The sequence below is a fragment of the Pleurodeles waltl genome, chromosome 7 (genome assembly GCF_031143425.1).
Source record: "Pleurodeles waltl isolate 20211129_DDA chromosome 7, aPleWal1.hap1.20221129, whole genome shotgun sequence".
NCBI lineage: Eukaryota > Metazoa > Chordata > Amphibia > Caudata > Salamandridae > Pleurodeles > Pleurodeles waltl.
Genome location: NC_090446.1, coordinates 1295680479 through 1295700584, shown reverse-complemented (window position 1 = coordinate 1295700584; position 20106 = coordinate 1295680479). Strand labels below are relative to the sequence as shown.

Below are 20106 nucleotides of genomic sequence, written 5' to 3'. Positions count from 1 at the left end.
AGCATCCTGTCTGGCAAAGGCCATGTGATATGGGTTATGACTGTCACCTGAATTTCGGTATACTTTGGAAATGCGAGGGGAATCTCAAGTAATCAGAGGAACATTTTTGAGTAATCACGGACCTTTGCATTTTGAGGGGCATGTAACAGAAGTAAAGTATGCCCTTTGAAGCTTCAAGAGGGCCGAGGGTCATTCAATGTGGCAAGGGGCATTTCACCTGCAATGAAAAGCCCAGGAGTTGTGTGAGGGTTATCCCTATAATAAAGAGGCATTAAAGAGGAGTGATCAAAATCTTCCCTGATGTGGGACATGTAACAGCAGTAAGGACACACTATATGCTGCTGTTGGGCATAGCAAGGTTACTTATGTGGGGCATCTTTCATGGTGAATGACATTTGTGAGATACCTCCTTTATTGAGGACTACGCGAGTGGGCAAATGCATAGCTCCAGCGGCTGATGAGGGAAGTGCGAGAGGAGTGAGGGACTACTATTTGCCCAAAAAACGGTGGCATGTAATGTAGGTGAGGGTCTACCATTGATATGTAGAATGAAAGATGTGTGAAGGGCATCCTTTGTGGTGCCACACGTTGTAAGCACACCCTTTTCATTGAAGAGTATGCTAAAGGAGAGGCTGCCCTGTGTTAGGAAGAATGTCAGATAAACCCTATGACGAGCGATTTACAGGATAAATATGCTCACACCTTATAACTAGGAAAGAGAAGGTAAATCTATTTCTTTTGGCAACATGTAGGTAAATGCTGAGAAAAATGCAAGGCAGTCAAGTGTTACGAAGGGCAGCACGTGTGGTAGCACATGATGAGAAGCAATATGGTGGCCAGCCTTTAATAAGGAAAGGGCATGAGGCTTTATGAACATCTTTTGTCACAGAGCACTTTTGAGTGATGGGTAAACGTCGTGAGGCATAGTCTCTGAAAACAAGTATGTAAACATCATGCAAACAATGCTCTTGATATGCATCTCAGTTGTTCCTCAAGCTATTAATGGTATTGACATCAACTACTCCAGAGCCTAATTTCCAGATCCTTTTGACTCCCGCACCATCCACCCAAAGGCCTTTCTATGTCCTCTCAAAGTGTGCTTGAAAAGTAGATACACTGGGCTTGGCAGGTCCGTAGCTCTGCAACTTCAGTCACATTGACTCGTCCTGCACCCAACCACCAGCTGGTACTTTAAACAAATAAATCTGCTCTATTTTGAAGAAAGCCTCAACAAAGTCCACGTGTTCTGACCACATAACACCTTGAAATCAGTGCCCAGCCAAGCAAAATTTAATCCTATGTTATTCTGCAAAACGGTATACAAAGCTGTCGTTCATTCAGTGAATCATTTATATCCGTTTCCACAATCTGCTTCATTTGCCTCAGATAGGCTCTAGCAAAGAAGCACTGTCCCACTGTACACCAGTGTAATGTCCTCCATATGGCCCCAACTGCAGAAAACATTTGTAGGTCATGTGTTGATTGCAGAGTTGCAGATAATCAGCTAGAATGCATTATGGCCACAATGTGTCTACAGTTGCTGAAGGAATTCATAGCCATGGATATCCCAGCATATGAATTGCACTGTAGCTTCATGTAGAATTACATCTTTAATTTGATTTGGCTTAGAGTGTCATACGTATTCTCTGTTAATGTGTCCAAGGTAAGGGCCTGATAAGTACTGTCTTCATTGTTTCTGCTGCTAGGGTTGGATGAATGGTTGTTTTGAACCATCATCTCATAGATTCCACTTTTCTCCTGCCTTTGTTCGTTGGCGCCATTCACAGGCCCAACGTGCTGACATGGTAGAGTGACTTTTTCGTAGATGTGCGGCATGCCTGGACTCCCATCTCCCTGTATCACATAACTGTTCTCAGAATGGTGAATTGCGAATGGTGAATTGAGGCAGCTGATGGGTCCTCCCACCTTTGCTTGGTTACTACCCATGAACTTGCCATCACTGATCTTCTCTGGAAGAGACAGTGAAAGAAAAACACATTAGAAAAGGCACTTCAGGAAACGGAAGGAGTGCAGGTTGTTAAAAACACACACTTTCGACGCATTAGCACCCAATTCTCATTAATCTTTAATCAGCCCCACCCAAGTCATGAAAGTGGCACACAATCAAAATTAAAGTGCTCCACAAAATCAATAAAAACAGACCAGAACAGTACCCTAGAACACCATAAACTGACTCACAAACTTTGGCCAGGACGTTGGTAAAGTAGAAGCATTCTGCAATGTGCTATGAGACCATAAGTTATGAGACAATAAGCAATGAGTTTGTTGAAACATGAACCATGCATTCTCTAGCAAAAGAGTAACTAGTAATATGGGCTAAAATGTTTTCTATTCATTTCTTTACTTCAGAGACATGCATTAATTTACCATAATGAGATAATATGAAATGATGCCATGAGCAATGGGAATAAGAATTATTAACCTGGAAAAATATGATCCATGAGATTCCATCCATAGGAGCCATGAGTTTCATATATCATACGTTAATAAATGTGTCACTTAATAAGACTCAAAATCATAACAGAACATGAATTACAGTGGCAACTCCTCCGCTATGGTGGAGGAGCACATCCCCCCCCCAAACCCCCTCCCTCCCACGGCAAGCGGCAACCACTGCAAATCCTTCAATAATGAAAGGTTAATAAACTTGGTTTATTATCCTTTCTTTGTTAAAGAGGTTGGGCATTGGGGTTGATGAGCAGTGAGGGGAGTGCACTCTGCACTCCTAGTGCACATGTGCGTTTGGCCGGCCGTCTTAGGCCAGCTTATCACACATGACACTGTGCTCTGTCCAGCTAGAGCTGGAGAGAGCAGGCACAGGCTCCCACTCTGTCTGGAAGCGCCCTGGCTGGGCGCTCCCAGCCAATCCTAACGCTGCTTTGAGCGGTGTCAGGATTGGCCTCCTGTGCCTGCGTGATGTTGAGAAGACGAGGATCGGAGGAGCGGTGGTAAGTTTTTTAAAATTTCTTTTTACATTTTATTAGTCTTCCCTCCCCCACCCACTGTGTGCCACCACGCCCCCTGAAAATCCTGGCGAGCCCGACTGATAAATAAATAAATTATGAGACAAATTTGCAAAATTGAATTTATTCAGGGAAATGAATTAGTTATGGCATTTAAGAAAAAAAAAGCATTTGTATGCGGCTAACTTGAACTAAGGCCTAGATTTATCACCATTTGGTGCAACACAGCAAGACAACCTGCTGTGCTGCATCAGATGGAGAAAGCAGGAATGCATCATGTTTATTAACCTATGATGCATTCCCAATCTCTCTGTCTTCGCTGATGTACTTGTGGTCGGGTGGGAACACCCACACTCCATCCATGGAATGCCTTCCCAACGCAGGGTAACGCAAGACAGTGACTTGCACTGCCTGCCTTGCGTTACACCAGATACACTATGCCACACACAGCCACACAAGGTGGCTATGTGTGGCTTAGTAAATCTGACTTAACGTCTTGCGCTGCCTTGCCTCGTCTTACGTGACGCTTGGGAACAGAAACCCTTGATAAATCTGGGCCTATGTTTCTTGAGTGACCTGTCAACTTTGACTTTACTTTCACAGTGTGAGGAGGAGCAGGGTCTGGTCTGGGGAGAGGAGCTGAAGCTTTGAGACAATCACACCAGCCAACAATACAGAGGGTGGGGAGGAGAGAAAGGAAAGGGGGCAGGACTTAGAGATCAGCGCTGACCAAGAAGACCCCACCACTCTTCCCAAACAAAAATAGATTACGGACACTTCTAATGCAATTGCTGATAGCCTGTGTCAGATTGTCAACCCCTGATGGACATAGGTTGGGCAGAGCCTCCACACAATTAATTGGAAACTTGCTGTCTTCAGGGATTTCCAGCTCACTGTATGCATAATGTGATATCAGCTGTTCTCTGGAAGATGGTGTGAAGAGAGCCATTTTCCTATCAATGTATAAGCCATATATCTGCCAAGATAGGTAAAAAAGGTTTTGACTTGGCATGAACCATGGAGTTGTCAGGATACAATTCAGAAATCTGTCAAATGGTTGCCCACGAATATGTCACACGGGGAGTCCATTGTTTGCTGATATATGATTGATGTATCTGCTACTATACGAGTCAATTTGCCAAGATAAGTAGGAAGGATCTTCCAAATACGAAACAGAAACTCTTATTTTTACAAGCTATTAGTCAGAGATTTACAAACATACCCTCTTTTGCAGGATAGGTGTAAGGCATTTACTGGAATATGACTAAGGGAATAATAAACATGAGTCTGAGAATTTCCAAGGCAGGGATTGGCTCAGATATCAATCAGGAATTTACAAGACATTATGCAAGTGATCTCAGTGGTTTGGAAAAGGAGTGCCACCATGCCCCATAGGTTTCCCTCCACTGATTTCAGCACTCTGTGTACATTGGAGGTGCCTCACAATTCTGCTATTCTATATAGTAAGAGAGCCTACCTCTGCTGACAAGTAACCAAAAGTGAACAACAAATGTCAGCATGCAGATGGACCGACTGCCCTGTGATCTTCTCTCATGAGGTGACTAGTAGTGGTGAAACTATGATTCTAAGCCAGGGTCAAAGGCATCATTATATGTAGCCCTGTAGGGAGAATGTTTATGTGTTCATTTGGATAGTATGTACCCTCTACATAACGGTGGGCCTCCCAACAGATTTGTTTTTGCCCTTTTGTGGACATTGCAAACTGCATGTTTATTCGATTTCTCTTATCTAAAATTGGTGTTTTCTGTTGTCTCAGTGAGATTTTCCATTGCTTAGTTTAGTTCAGGGCTTCCCAGCTCTTGTGGAGGTCTCCTTTGCCATGAACTCCTGTCACCTTGCAATGGTGGTCTTTGTACGAACTTCGTCTGAGGGCAATCCACATTCAAAGGCTGGTACGTTTTAGCAGATCTGACTTGGAACAGTTTGATCTTAGAGTTCATCAAAACCGTCGGACAAATATGACGTATTGTCGTCCATCCTTCTGGACTCAAGACTGATTTAAACTTTTGAAAAGTCACTTTGGTTGTTTTAGTTTCCTGCCCTAGTCACCGAGGTGGAATAAACACTGACCACCTTGGACCTGCATTTGTATTTTATATACACTGTTTTACATCTAGAGGACTCTGTGGCTCTTCCTATAGGAAATATGTTGCTAGGAATCAAACCTTTTCTGGGGCTAAATTATCTTACGCTCCCTAAAAAGAAGCATGTGCTCTAAAAACCTTTATAGATCTTACCTATGGAGAGAAGAGAAGCCATTCTGCCTTGAAAGAGTATAGCTGGATTGCTCCTGAAGGAAAGTCGCTCAGGGAATCGAGATCAGCCACAAGCCTTGAGTTACAAATCACAAAATCATTGCAGTCCATGGGACATAGGCAGGCAAGTATAAAGGGAAGGTACCATCTGGAAAGAAGATCTTCAAAACATCCTACTGATGCTTTCTGTTTAAATATTCACTTCCCATAGTGTTGTTGGCTTCCTCGTTGTGTGTGTGTGGGTGATATTTTGATAGTGTCTGATGACAGGGTCCATTTCGACTGTGTGTGCTGCGCAAGATAGTGATTCTCCATCATGAAGGCTGGCTCTTTTCAGGTCGCACATGCTAACCCACATACACTGCTGTCCAGGATCCCTCTTCGAAAACTGATCTACCTGATGGGTGTGGGGGAGGCACCCAGCCCAATCCCTTTGTATAATACTATAGTTGCTTCACTTGCCCATGTGAAATCAATACTTCCTTGTCATCCTGTAAAGCTGTTCTCTGCATCAGTGAACAGTGCTAGGGTCTGTTTGATATGAAATGCTCACAGTCAGCTTAACCACATCCAACTGTTCCAGCCCCTGTAGCTCATTGCCTAAGAATCCTGGGAAACTTGAACTTGAAAAAGAAGATGCCTTTCTCTGGGATCGAAGTAAGCTTAAAAAGGCAGCAGGTTGGTTTGCGTTGACATCCTGTCTCTTCAAGAAAAGTGGGATAAAGACTAGAAAACCACCACAAACCATATGTTCTGCCAGGAGCTGAACCGCTGCCACTTTGCTGTTTTGCTTCCTATTCAGTATTCATAGGTTCAGCCTCAATCTGGAGACCTACATGTCTTGTGACTTATTCAAACATGGGGTGCTTACTTACCTGGCAAGAGGTGATACAGTATACCCAGAAGAAAGTCCCCTAAGCTGATGAAGAACTATAATAGGTCCAGCTCACTGTGGAACCCTCAGAGGGGATATCCTAGTGAAACAAGACCACTCAGAACACACTTTGCTTCCCAATTGGTTGTAAAAAGAAAATAACCAGAAACAACTTAATCTGGGACAAGAGATGGAAAGTCACAAGCTAGTGAAACTGCATCCTCCCTAAACCTATTCCATGCACATACAACCTCTACCTTAGTCAAAGAAGGAGCAAGAAGACATCTGCCTTCACTTTTTCATCATCGGCTCTGGTTCTTTTGACTGCTGGAGGTTGTCTTAAAGCAACCATATATATATGGTTGTCCCAGGTTTCGGTAAGTTTGAAATTACAATCTTGAATTAGAACAGTGGTTGTTAACGGCTCTAGTACTGTGGACCCCCACTTAATCATTACTGGAACCCAGTTAATCATTATTGGAGCATCGGATCCCAACCTAAGCAAATTTGATGATCTGAATCGCAAGACAATATTTTTAAAAAATGTACATTGCTTTTTTATTTATATATTCTTTATAAATCTGTTAATATTTATGTTTTGGAGCAGTCGTAGACTCACTGGGTTGGCCTCACAGTCACCTAGGGGTCCCTGAACCACAGGTTAAGAACCATGAATTAGAACATTGACAACATTATAGCTAAGAGACAAGAGAGAATGATTTGCATATTGTTAGAAATTGGGTCTTTGGTTGGCATTCAGGTTAGAACCCTCACTCTAGTCAGGGTAAGTCACACACAATCCAAATTATCCTGTGCCCACCCTCTGGTAGCTTGGCACTGAGCAGTCAGGCTTAACTTAGAAGGCAATAAGTAAAGTATTTGAGCAATAAATCATGCAATAACACAGTAGAACACCACAAAAATACACCACACAGTGTTTAGAAAAATATATAATATTTATCTGATAAGAGGCATGTCAAAACGATCAAGATGCAATAAGTATGCAATGAAATATCACTGTAAAAATGATATAAAGTGTCTTTAGTCTCTTAAAAATCAACAAGTGTCTCTTGCAAGCACAAAGTACCTGGTTTGTGTTCAAAATCTCCACAAGGAACCACAGAGGAGGAGATGCGTGGAAAACAGGGAAGTGTGCTTCAATTTCTCGGGCCGCATACACCAATGCTTTGTTTATTTTTCACGCAGGGAAGGCTTTGCGTCAATTTCCGGTGCTCGGACTTGGATCCTCTTTGGGTTGCAGGGTTTTCGGGCACCCTGGGGACGATGCATTGAAATCCAGCACTTGCAGGATGAAGTCACATGGGCTGCATCGATCCGGTGTGCGTTTCCTGGAGATTTCTGCCGTATGGCAGGCGATGCGTCGATTCCTCTCAGGAAGTCGGGCTGCGTCTTTCCAGTTTGGCTTTGTGTCAATCCAGTGGGCTGTGCAGCAAATTTACGGTCGCTAAGCTGGCGCTGCGTCGATCTTCTCCTTGCGAAGTCGGGCTGCGTCATTCCGGTTTGGCATGCAGTGATTTTCTCACCGCGATGCACGCTGTTCGACGATTTCCGCTGCATAGGTAGTTCTTCTTGCAGGAATTAAGTCTTTTTGGACCTGAGACTTCAGGGAACAGGAGGCAAGCTCTGTCCAAGCCCTTGGAGAGCACTTCTGCAGCACAGCCAGAGAACAGCAAGGCAGCAGGGAAACAGCAAGGCAGCAGTCCTTCTCAGAAAGCAGCAGGTGAGTACTATGGGCAGCCAGGCAGTTCTTCTTGGCAGGTTGCAGGTTCTGGTTCAGGTTCTTCTCCGGGAAGTGTCTGAGTTGGTAGGGTCAGAGACCCTGCTTAAATACCTGAATGTGCCTTTGAAGTGGGGGAGACTTCAAAGAGTGGCTTAGAAGTGCACAAGGTCCCCTTTCAGTTCCATCCTGTCTGCCAGGGTCCCAGTAGGGGGTGTGGCAGTCCTTTGTGTGAGGGCAAGCTACTGTCCTTTGACCTGTAAGTGTAAGGTCCTCCACCCTCCCAGCCCAGGAAGACCCATTCAATATGCAGGTGTATGCAAGTGTGACTGAGCATCCTGTGTTTGTGATTGTCTGAGTGAATGCACAATGGAGCTGTCAACTAAACCTAGCCAGACGTGAATTGGTAGACACAGAAGGATTTAAGTGTAGAGAAATGCTTACTTTCTAAAAGTGACATTTCCAGAATAACAATATTACATCCAACTTCGCCAATAAGCAGGACTTTCTAGTACCATTCTGGCCATACTAAATATGACCTGGCTACTCCTTTCACATCAGAATCTACCACTCAAACAGTGTATGAGGGTAGCCCTAATGCTATCCTATGAAAGGAGCAGGCTTCACAGCAGTGTAAAACGAATTTAGGAGTTTTACGACACCAGGACATATAGAACACACATGTTCATGTCCTGCATTTTACCTACATAGCACCCTGCCCTATTGGCTACCTAGGGCTTACCTTAGGGGTGACTTATATGTAGAAAAAGAGGAGTTTAAGGCTTGGCAAGTACTTTTGTTAGACTTTTCATCCTTGGCGTGGTCTCCTTTAACTTTTTGCCTCTGTTCCCCAGGTTGTTGATGTGTGCTGGACTCTGATTTTGCTGTTTTTGTTACTCTGGGCACTTTACCACTGCTAACCAGTGCCAAAGTGCAAGTGCTCCTTTACAAAATGTGTATGTAATTGGTTTATCCATGATTGGCATATTTGATTTACTAGTAAGTCCCTAGTAAAGTGCGCTGGAGGTGCCAGGGCCTGTAAATCAAATGCTACTAGTGGGCCTGCAGCACTGATTGTGCCACCCACATAAGTAGCTCTGTAATCATGTCTCAGACCTGCCACTGCAGTGTCTGTGTGTGCAGTTTTAACTGTAAATTCGACTTGGTAAGTATACCCACTTGCCAGGCCTAAACCTTCCCTTTTCTTACATGTCAGACACCCTTAAGGTAGGCCCTAGGTAGCCCCAAGGGCAGGGTGTAGTGTATGGTTAAGGTAGGACATAAAGTAATGTGTTTGATATGTCCTGACAGTGAACTAGTGCTAAATTATTTTCTCACTGTTGCAAGGCCTGTCCCTCTCATAGGTTAACATGGGGGCTACCTTTAAATCTGATTAAAGTGTAGATTACCTTTGGGAGCGGATGGACTTGTGGAGTTTGCGGTCTCTGAGCTCACAATTTAAAAATACCTTCTTTAGTGAAGTTGTTTTTAAGATTGTGTGTTTGAAAATGCCACTTTTAGAAAGTGGGCATTTTCTTGCTTATACCATTTCTGTAACTCTGCCTGTTTGTGTATTCCCTGTCTGGGTCAGTTTGACAGTTGGGCTGGTTGCACCTACACTAGGCAGTGACACAAAGGGAGCTGGGGTGTAGTCTGCATTTCCTGGTGAGCCATCTGTGCTAGGAGGGAGGGGAGGAGTGGTCACTCACACCTGAAAGGGCTGTGCCTGCCCTCACACAATGCAGTCCCCACCCCCTGGTGAGTGACTGGGGCTTGGCCTGGGCAAGGCAAGTTTCACAAACAAGAGAGACTTTCCTTTGAAGTTAGCCTGCTTCAAAGGCCAACATGGATATAAGAAGGGCACCCAAAACCACAGACTTTAGAACACTTCTGGAAACAAGAGGAACCTCTGCCTGGAGAAGAGCTGAGGAGAAGTGCTGCCCTGTCTGTGACTGTGCTTTGTGGAGCTATCCTGCAGTTGCTGCTTCTGCCTGTCAAGGGGACAAAGACTAGACTTTGTTGTACATTCCTGCTTGTGAAGAAATCTCCAGGGGCTTGTCCTGAGCTTGCTTCCTGTTGTTGAAGTCTCAGGGCCATTAAGGACTTCTCCTGCCAGCACCTGGATGATCTGCTGAGACTCCTGCCCTGCCAAGTGGTGTCCTAACCAGTTCCTGGGGCCTTGGAAGGTGAAGCTGGCAGACCAAGACTGAAAAATCCACACACAGACCGATGTGTGGGGAAAATATCGACACACCTTCCGAGACGCAGCTGAAAAATGACGTGCCTCCGGCTTAGTGGCAAAAATCGTCGCTCCGTCTGCATCGCGGCTGGAAAATCGATGCACGCAGCTGGAGAAACGTCGCGCAACACCCGCTGATGGAACCTTGCTGGGTGCGAAAAAATTACGCAAAGCCTGCCTGGACCTGAGTGCTGCCCGGATCAACGCATCGCTGTCCTGCGGAGAATAAAAATGACACATGCCGACCCGACCAGAGAAGGAAAGACGACGCACGGTCTCGCTTGCGGGTGAGAAATCGATGCATCGCTAACCTTTTTCGACGTACAGTCGCCAGCGTGTGTTATTTTGATGCTACCCAGGTACTTTTCAACACTAACAGTGTTTTTACTGTTTTCTCAAAGATTTAAGACTCTTCTTGCTTTTTAATTAATAACTTAACTTGTGTATGTTGGCTTTTTGTCTTTTTGGTCATATTTTGATTAAATAAATATCTCCTATTTTTCAAAATCTGTGTTGTTTCATTTTGTGGTGTTTTCACTGACTTACTGTGTGTGTTGGTACAAATACTTTACACCTGAACTCTGAAGTTAAGCCTGCCTGCTAGTGCCAAGCTACCAGGTGGGTGAGCGGGGGTTAACTGAGGGTGATTCTCCTTTACCCTGACTAGAGTGAGGGTCCTTGCTTGGACAGGGGTTAACCTGATTGCCAACCAAAGACCGCTTCATACCGCCATGAGAAGGCTGGCGGGAGGGGGACTAGTAATCCCTTGGGCAGCGCTGCAAGCAGCGCTGCCCTGGGGGATTACAACCACCGGGACCAATGTGGCAGGAAACCGCCGGTCCCGGCTGTGCGACCGCGAATCCCATGTGAAGCACCGCCAGCCTGTTGGCGGTGCTTCCGTCGACACACTGCGAGGGTTGTAATGAGGGCCTATGTGTGTTGTAGCCTGAGTACAACAATATGGAAGGAGAAGACCTGCAGAAGATGACGGCAATCGGTGGATGTTATGAAGGACTATTTCATTTGCTATTGGACAGTAGACATTGCTGTAAACTTTATTTATTAGTTTGGAATTGTAGATGTTTGAGTTTATTCAGTTTTGAAGCGGATTGCTAAAAAAGAAGGAAGATGGCTGGGTGTTCTACTGTTTTATTAAGGTGGAACTTTGTGGTTGTTCCATGTTCTTTAAAGGGTCTGCTGTGAAGTGATGGCATTAAAGGAGAATGCAATAACATTAGCCTCTGCGCCTTTAATGAAATCCAGATTTTCTGTCCACCAAGCTGCAGAAAATCTACATTTTCCCTTTTACCGGGTCTACTCTTAGCCCTTCTCATGCATCAGCCTTATGCTAGTCTTCCTTTCTGAAACAAAACCAACTGTTGATTCCCTTTTCAAATTGTTTTATCAATCTGCTTGGTAAAATTGTTAAGCTATTGTTGTAAATAAAAGGATACATTCTTACACGTGTAGAATCTGAATGTGATCCAAATATTTAAAAATATGTACAAAAGTAGAAATGCACAGGTGCCGCAACACCCTGTTTGAATATACAAAAACACCAGACAATAGGGCATAATACATTTAGAAACTACTCCCTAAATATACCGTGCATGTGACAGTGTGAAAGGCATGTAGGACCTAACTAATCCTTATAAATCACTCCTGATATAGTATAATTTCAGTGTTTCAACCCGTACAAAATAATCAGCAGGCCACAATCAGGACATCAATTTATTTATACAGCATCTGAGGATATGGCAAAGGACCCGACAATTAGGACCTGCACTTCAGTACAATCAATGTTAGAAGCATGTGTAGTATATGGATAATGTGTTAAGTATTTTTGAAATAGAATGTAGGTAGAAAGCTGGAGAATTTATACCATTTGGCAATGGTAATGCTCGCCAGCAAGTCAAGAATGAAAGGCGGCAATGGAGTTTGCGGTCTACTCGTCGTTGGGTCCTCCTTTCCTGGCAGTTCTTAGTCCTAGTAGTTGCCACTCACTTGAACTCTAAGAGTTTAAAAAACAGTGATGGCATTTCTGTAGACATATGCCAGATACGATGAAAAAGGCAAAGTGCTCGAAGGGCAGAGAATTAGGCACTAGCAGCAGGATAAGGGGAATGCTGAGAAAGAATTAGATAAAGTTTTAGAGCCAAAACTTATCATTTTCTTGAAACTCAAAGAATTAGATGCATCAAAGCTCTCCACTACTGCACTACAGTTGCCACTACAGTTGCTTCTGTAACCATCTCTTATCTGTCTTATGTGTCATCATGCCTAAGGACATGTGAGACAGATTACAGGTGACCAACACTATTTATGCAGCTTTCCTTATATGGATTGTAAACATGTAGTTAACTTGCGCAGTGCAGGAGCTAACCTCAAAAGAAAAGGCTGGATCATGTTCCCTTATTTGATCAAGGCTATCTTCAAGTTTAGTTAGTGATACTGAAATTTTGCACTATTAGGTCATGAATGATGACTGAGGAAAAAGGTGTGGCCTGGCAGAAGAACTTAAGAGCCACAGTACGAATTATGGGTTGTTATTTGAGATGTAGATGCCTATTGGTGATAGGAACATTGAAGGCTAGTTAAATGGAAGGTAGGAAATAAATGTTAAATCTCTGTAAATCCGTTTATTATTTGTGTCCCTTCTGAAACAGTGCTCACCAGAACTGAAGCAGAAACCTACTGACTTAAAAGAGACTGAGTGGAAACTATTGATTGTACTAGCTGAGTAGTCGATGGCCATAAGGTACACTAGATAGGGTAAGATTGGAGGGGAAATAAGATAAGAGGAGAAATAGTCCTCAACAGCATAGACAGCAGCTTGAAATAAATTACCTGAATGCAAAAAGGGATATTGACTCTCATATCAAGCAACCAGATTGCTGCTTTCACTTTTGTCTGCCAGGGAACAGGAAGAGAGATTGCACAGAGGTGAACCAACAAAGCTCTGATCCACGTCGAAGACGAGTTTGCAGGGACCCCTACAGAAACAGGCATGGTGGTCCTAATTTGTGGAAAGGCAAACCTAGATTTGTCCCTGAGATCCCACTTAACACCAGCCACCCATAAACCTTTCAGGTAGCTACAGAATCACTGCTCTACAATAAAGTTTAGCCAGCAGGATGATAGTAAAGCCTAAAGTTGTGTCCTGCGAGAGGTAGTTCTGAGGAGGCACAGACCCCAAGTACAGAACCTTTGTAAGCACGCCATGGCTTATGTCAGCTTGTAGGATGAAGGCATAGTAGACTGAACTCTGGTGGATATAAGGAGGATCTTCCTGCTGAGTGAATCCTTTGGTGTGATCTTCTTGAGCCTGGTATGGTACTAGGTTTCTTATCACAAGAATCCTTTAGTGGACACTCCTTGGACATATGCTCGCCAGTATAGCCAAGGCAGATTAAGTGTGTCTCTGAGGGTTTCCCTAGACCAATAGTTTCCAATGGCTACTTTGCAAGCTAAGGAAGCTCACCAACTGCAAGGAAGAGACTCACAGACTTGGAGGTAAGCAGACTATTTCATTCATAGAGTTTGAATCTGAGAAGGGCTCTGCTCTGAAGACAATACATGGGAGGCATTGCTGTAAAGATCCAGACCCACAGAATTGCAGCTAGACAAATCAATGGGAAATGTTCTCGCTCACATATACACTGGGGTGACATCACTAGTTCTGCAACACATTCAATCACCATGGGTTGGAGGTCAAAGCAGCATACTTAGTGACGTTGTCGCAGATCTGATGTGATTAATCACATGGTATTTAGAGCATTAGACTAGAAAAGAAGATTATCAGTGGTAGCCTGAATAATTTGAGTTAAGGACTGCAGGAGTGAGTATATAAGGTTGTGAAATGGTGTGGAAGCAGACTGGCCCACCAGTGAAGGAGAAATTGGACCAAAGCAGACATGGAGACATGTGAGGAGTGTAGGGAAATAGGTGCAGTACATGTGCTCGTGTTTGTGTGCATGTACATGTGGCCGTTATTATCAGATAGTGTACATTGCTATTGGCAATTCCGAACATTATAGACATCAGTGGTATATGTATAATGGTAAACCTTGCGTAATAGTCATCCATCTAGACATAGTGTGTGTGCACCACAAGCCTTATTTAAACCTCTTCTGCCACAATGGTGCCCCCCATCAATATGGAGTGTCATTGAACAACATGTACAATATGGAGCTGGATCCACCACTCCCTCACGCACTTGCAACTACTGCCACAAATTATGTTGAGGCAAGTTATACGTGAGTGAGGGATCAAGGAATAGAAGAGTACACAGGAGCGTGGCTTCGGGATGGGGGGAAGGAGTTTGGAGTGTTACACCCCCTAAAATTTTATTTCTGCTAAATAGGTGCTTTCAGTTGGATATGGTGATGTGTCTGTCTGATTTCACCAGGTATTTTTACATGCATATAGAAAAAAACACATACACACACACTGTTTTGAAACAGTTGGTTAGTTTAAAAAATATTGTTTTTCATTCACTTAGTACCCTACCAATCTGCCTTCCTCATCCTTTCCACTGCCCCTTAAGCCCCTCTTGTACGCCCTGCTTGTCATATAATGTATGTTAACATTATGGGCCAGATTACAACCCAGGCGGTCGAGCCAACAGGGAACCGCGAGCTCTGCCAGGATCAGAGATCTCAGCAGTGTGGAGGTTGGTGGCGGTCCTAAGCAGCGCTGCACTGGGGATTACGACCTCATCTCCACCAGCCCTTGGCACAGGCAGTGCAGGGGCCCACTTGGCCAACACCATCGCAATGTTCACTGTCTGCTTTGCGCCAATGTCTGAACATTGCGAGGGTGCTGGTGCACCCTCTGGGCTACAGCTTTGCGGCCAGCTCGTTTACGAGCCAGAGACAATGCTGTAGCCTGTTTCCCGCTAGGCCAGTGGGCAGAAACTCTGGTTTCCGCCCGCTGACCTAGCGGGAAACCCTTAATGACACCGGTGGGGAGGTTGCCATGTAGGCAGCTGCCACCCTGTCGGGAGTTTGGCAGGCAGGTTTTTCCCATCTGCCAAACTCAAAATAGGGCCCTGTATGCCTCCATGACTGTTGGAAAACCTGAAGCACCCCCCTCCCCCCACCTTCTTATTGACCATGCTACACCCCTGGGAGTAAACATTGTGCTGCTTGGTCAACATCCTATTTTTTGGTATGCACCCAGAATCTGGTCATTATTTTACAAAAGATCAGTCTACAGGTGCACAGTCAACCTTGGAATTCCTTATTGAGAAAGCACAGTGTATAGTATTAATGGTCATTACAACCCTGACGGTCGGTGTTAAAGTGGCGGTAAGAACACCAACAGGCCGGCGGTAAAACTTTTGCAATTACGACCGTGGCGGAAACCGCCAACAAAGACAGCCACTTTAACACTCCGACCGCCACAGTGGTACAAACAAACAGCACGGCGGTCACCGCCAACAGATAGGCGGAGGGCAAAGTACCGCTTACAGTATCACAACCTACCAATCTGCCACCTTTTCAGGGGCGGATTTACCGCGGATAAAAACACGGCGGAAACAGGATTCCGAAGGGAAACCGCTCACCTCTACACACCCCACGAGGAACTAGGACATCATGGATCCAGAACTCCAAATTCTCCCTGCGATAGTCTTCCTGCTCCTCTACCAGGAGCACGAACGCCGGCGGCGGAGACCACTGTGAGTACTGCACCTAGGACACAGGGGAAGGGGGAGGGAAAAAACAGGGACACGCAACACCCCCACTCTCACCCACTACAACACACACACTAATACATATTTAAACGTCACAGTTAGCAATAAAACAGGCACCTCAGGGGAGGGAAAGGGGGGCACCTCAGCTGGTTGAGTGCACAACGCCAAATCCACGAGAGGGCCACATGCCCACTGTTTAATCCTGGGGAGTGAAAAGCCACAGTCTCTCAAGTCTCTACAGTGGGTGGGTTGCCCACTGTTCAATCCTGGGGAGTGCAAAGTCTCTCAAGTCTCTACAGTGGGTGGGTTGCCCACTGCCATATCCTGGGGAGTGCAAAGCCACAGTCTCTCAAGTCTCTACAGTGGGTGGGTTGCCCACTGTTCAATCCTGGGGAGTGCAAAGCCACAGTCTCTCAAGTCTCTACAGTGGGTGGGTTTCCCACTGTTCAATCCTGGGGGGAGTGCAAAGCACAGTCTCTCAAGTCTCTACAGTGGGTGGGTTGCCCACTGCCATATCCTGGGGAGTGCAAAGCCACAGTCTCTCAAGTCTATATAATGGGTGGGTTGCCCACTGTTCAGTCCTGGTGAGTGCAAAGCCACAGTCTCTCAAGTGGATAACAGTCTCCACTGGTTCTGGAGGGGGCTTTGTGCCCAGAGTGCTTCATCCTGATAAGGACAGAGGTAGTGGATGTGATGTATCTCTCCACTGGTTCTGGAGGGGGCTTTGTGCCCAGAGTGCTTCATCCTGCTAAGGATAGAGGTAGTGGATGTATCTCTCCACTGGTTCTGGAGGGGGCATTGTGCCCAGAGTGCTTCATCCTGCTAAGGACAGAGGTAGGGCATTGTGCCCAGAGTGCTTCATCCTGCTAAGGACAGAGGTAGTGGATGTATCTCTCCACTGGTTCTGGAGGGGGCTTTGTGCCCAGAGTGCTTCATTCTGCCCGTGACGGACTCAGTAGCGTCAGTGCCCTTGGCGCTCATGGGCCGGCGTTGCTTGAGACGGCGGTGCCCTGTTCAGTGGTGCTTGGAGCGGCGGGCTCCTTTGCAGTGACTCAGCTGCTGGCAGTCCTTCATGGCCCAGCGGGGCTTGTGCTGGCGGTCCTTTCTAGCCCAGAGGGGCTTGTGCTGGCGGTCTTCTCTAGCCCTGCGGGGCTTGTGCTGGCGGTCCTCTCTAGCCCAGCATGGCTTGTGCTGGCGGTCCTCTCTAGCCCAGCGGGGATGACGGCTGTGGCCTCCTGGGCAGCGGGGATGATGGCGGTGGCCTCCTGGGCAGCAGGGCTGGTGCTGGCAGTGGCCTCCTGGGCAGCAGGGCTGGTGGCGGTGGCCTCCTGGGTAGCTGGGCTGGTGGCGGTGGACTCCTGACCAGCAGGGCTGGTGGCGGTGGCCTCCTGGGCAGCAGGGCTGGTGGCGGTGGCCTCCTGGGCAGCAGGGCTGGTGGTGGTGGCCTCCTGGGCAGCTGGGCTGGTGCTGGCGGTGGCCTCCTGGGCAGCGGGGATGATGGTGGTCTTCTCCGCCGTGCTGCTCTTCCCAGACTTACTGAGTTTCTTGTGCCCCTTCCCCACCTTGGAAGGTGTCTCAGCTGACTCCACACTCCCACCTGTACCTCTGGGAGCGGCTTTGGTGGCTGGAGTCTTCCCCCTCTCCTGCCGGGCACTGGCCAACTTCTGATGCTTGACAGGTGGGGGACTGTCTGTGCTGTTGCTCCGTGCCACACTGGCTGCCCTGGTGGCCGGTGCACTCCAGATTCCAGTGACTACAGGAACCACTGGTCCCGGAGATGTTGTGGCTGAGGTGCTAGTTCGGGACCTAGGAGACGGAGGGGGTGGGTGAGGTGTGGGAAAGAGGTCAAGGTTGGACAGGAAAAGTTTTTGGGAGACACTGGGACTGGTAGCTGGAGGGTGTTTGGGAGTGGAGGAAGAGGTTGTGGTTGTAGGAGGTGTTCGTTTGCTGACTTTGGGTGAAGGTGCATGCGCTGGAGGCTGTCGTGAGGTGGATGGCTGTTGGGTGGGTGTGTACCTGCGTTTGTGTATCTTGGGAGGTGGCGTCACAGACACACTGGGAGAGGACACAGGGGACGTGTGAATGGTAGTGGGGGTGGTGACTGCACATGAGTGGGGTGTGGTGGTGGGTGTGCTGGTGATGGTAGTAGTGGCTGTAGAGGTAGTGCATGCAGGTGTGAGTGTAGACGAGACTGGGAGGGAGGAGGGAGACGAGGAGGAGGGGGACACAGTGGAGGCAGTGGATGTTGGTGTGTCTGCATGAGTCTGATGCTTGCGTGAGTACCTGTGGGATGTGTGGTGCTTATGTTTGCCTGAGCTTCCCTTGTGTGTTGACGTGTGTGCATGCTGGTCTAGAGGTGTGCTTGGGATAGGCTGGGGTACAGGGGATTGGATCTGGGTGGAGGAAGTTGGAGGGGGAGGCTAGACACAGGGACAATGGCTGCCATCAGTGCTGAGGCCAGAGTCTGAAAAGCTCGCTGAAGGGCCGCCTGACCAAAATGAATGCCCTCCAGGAATGCATTTGTTTGTTGCAACTGCATTTCTACACCCTGGATGGCATTGAAAATGGTAGACTGCCCAACAGTGAGGGACCTGAGGAGGTCAATGGTCTCATCACTGAGGGCAGCAGGGGTGACTGGGGCAGGGCCTGAGGTGCCTGGGGTGAAGGTGATGCCCACCCTCCCGGGTGAGCGGGCACGGGGCAAAGGCTGAGGGGCTGCTGAGAGGGCGGTGCTGGAAGGGGGGGTGGCGGCTGTACCTTTAGATGGGGGGGGGGGCACATATGTTGCCGCCACCACAAGGGAGCTCCCATCAGAGGACAAGTCCGTGTCACTGGTCTCAGCTCCTGTCCCCGCCGTGGAGCTCCCCTCGCCCTCCGTCCCACTGGTGAAGTCCGATTCCGTAGTGTGGCTCTCCATGGCCATGCGGGATGCAGCCCCCTCGTGCTCGTAATGCACACAAGAACAGGGAGACCACAAAAAGGGGGGGGGGGAACAGAAGAGAGACATGTTGAGTGCATGCATTACCGCTACCGTTGGCGGCCACGACAGACACAGAAGCCCCCTGCACTACGCCGTGCTCTTGGGCTCCACTGTTCAATTCCTGGGAAATGGCCTACTAGGCTATGGACGACATCTGCACACATGGATGACACAGGGGCATGACTAGGTGTAGTTGGCACTCTACAGAGGTGTGGTGGGGTGCCACATGGCCTGCCTTACGGAGGGACCTTGCTTATGGAACTTACGGAAGGAAACCCACAGCCCACCTCCCCTACCCAGACCCCTCCACTGCGCGCAAAATCAGCAGATTGAGAGTGTACTCACCCCCTTGTGGCTGCTGTGATGCCCTCAAGCGCCCATCCAACTCCTTGTACGCCACCGCCAGGATCCTGAACATCAGGGGGGTCATGGTGCGGTGGGCACTCCTCCCACGTTGGGAGGCCATCCCCAGCTGAGCCTCCACCGTCTTCTTGCTCCAGCGGCGAATGTCCTCCCATCTTTTCCGGCAGTGGGTGCTCTGTCTGTGGTAGACCCCCAGGGTCCGGACGTCCTTGGTGATGGCACGCCACATATATTTTTTCTGGTGGGCGCTGACCCGTCACAGTCATTGGCCGCCATCCCTACCTTTGCCATGTGGCACATGCACTCACCGTTGTTTCATGCACGCCGCACTCTCTCCCCTTCCTTCTTACATCCACCCCACTCCACACAGGCATAGCCCATACAGCATGCTCCCTGTGTACTTACCTGTTGGTCTGGAGGACCGTAGAGTACCGTGTACTGGGGGAGGACCCCATCCACGAGTTTCTCCAACTCCTCCGATGTGAAGGCAGGGGCCCTTTCCCCAGACACTCGAGCCATTGTCTCTTGCAGACCGAGGTCACAGCAGCACTTGCAGTGTAGGTCCTCTCCTGTCGAAGATCAGGTATCTAGTGATTTAAGTGATAGAAAATGGCGGTCACGTCCGTGGCAGTGCGTACCTTCACCGCCGGCGTACATCGTCATTGACTCCTGGGACCCATATGGTCTAATGTTAACCAATGCAGCATTGCGCCGCGGTCTTCGACCGCCTACCACGACGGTGTACAACGCCAGTGCAGTTACCTCACATCCCATTGTCCCACTTTAGAGGTCAGACAGCCGCCATTTCAGGGGCCCACATGGCTTCATTTTTAACTGCGTCACACATACCTAGGCCTAGACTCAACACACATACAGGCCACTTTTTAGATTATGATTAGTGTTCTGTGTAAGCTGTGGGTACGTACCTTTGAGTTGGTTGACTCTGTGCTCGCTGTT

The 20106-nt window shown here is 47.5% G+C and overlaps 1 protein-coding gene across 1 annotated transcript in view; it reads right to left on the bottom strand.

Annotated features, from left to right (window-relative positions):
• Positions 1-1258: 1258 nt before the first annotated feature.
• LOC138247042 (uncharacterized) overlaps positions 1259-20106 on the bottom strand; it is a 120865-nt gene continuing 102017 nt past the window's right edge. The window contains exon 6 of the mRNA XM_069201792.1: positions 1259-1970. Within this exon, the coding sequence (XP_069057893.1) occupies positions 1603-1970 (368 nt within the window). The 3' untranslated portion in view covers positions 1259-1602. The remainder of the gene's footprint in view (positions 1971-20106) is intronic.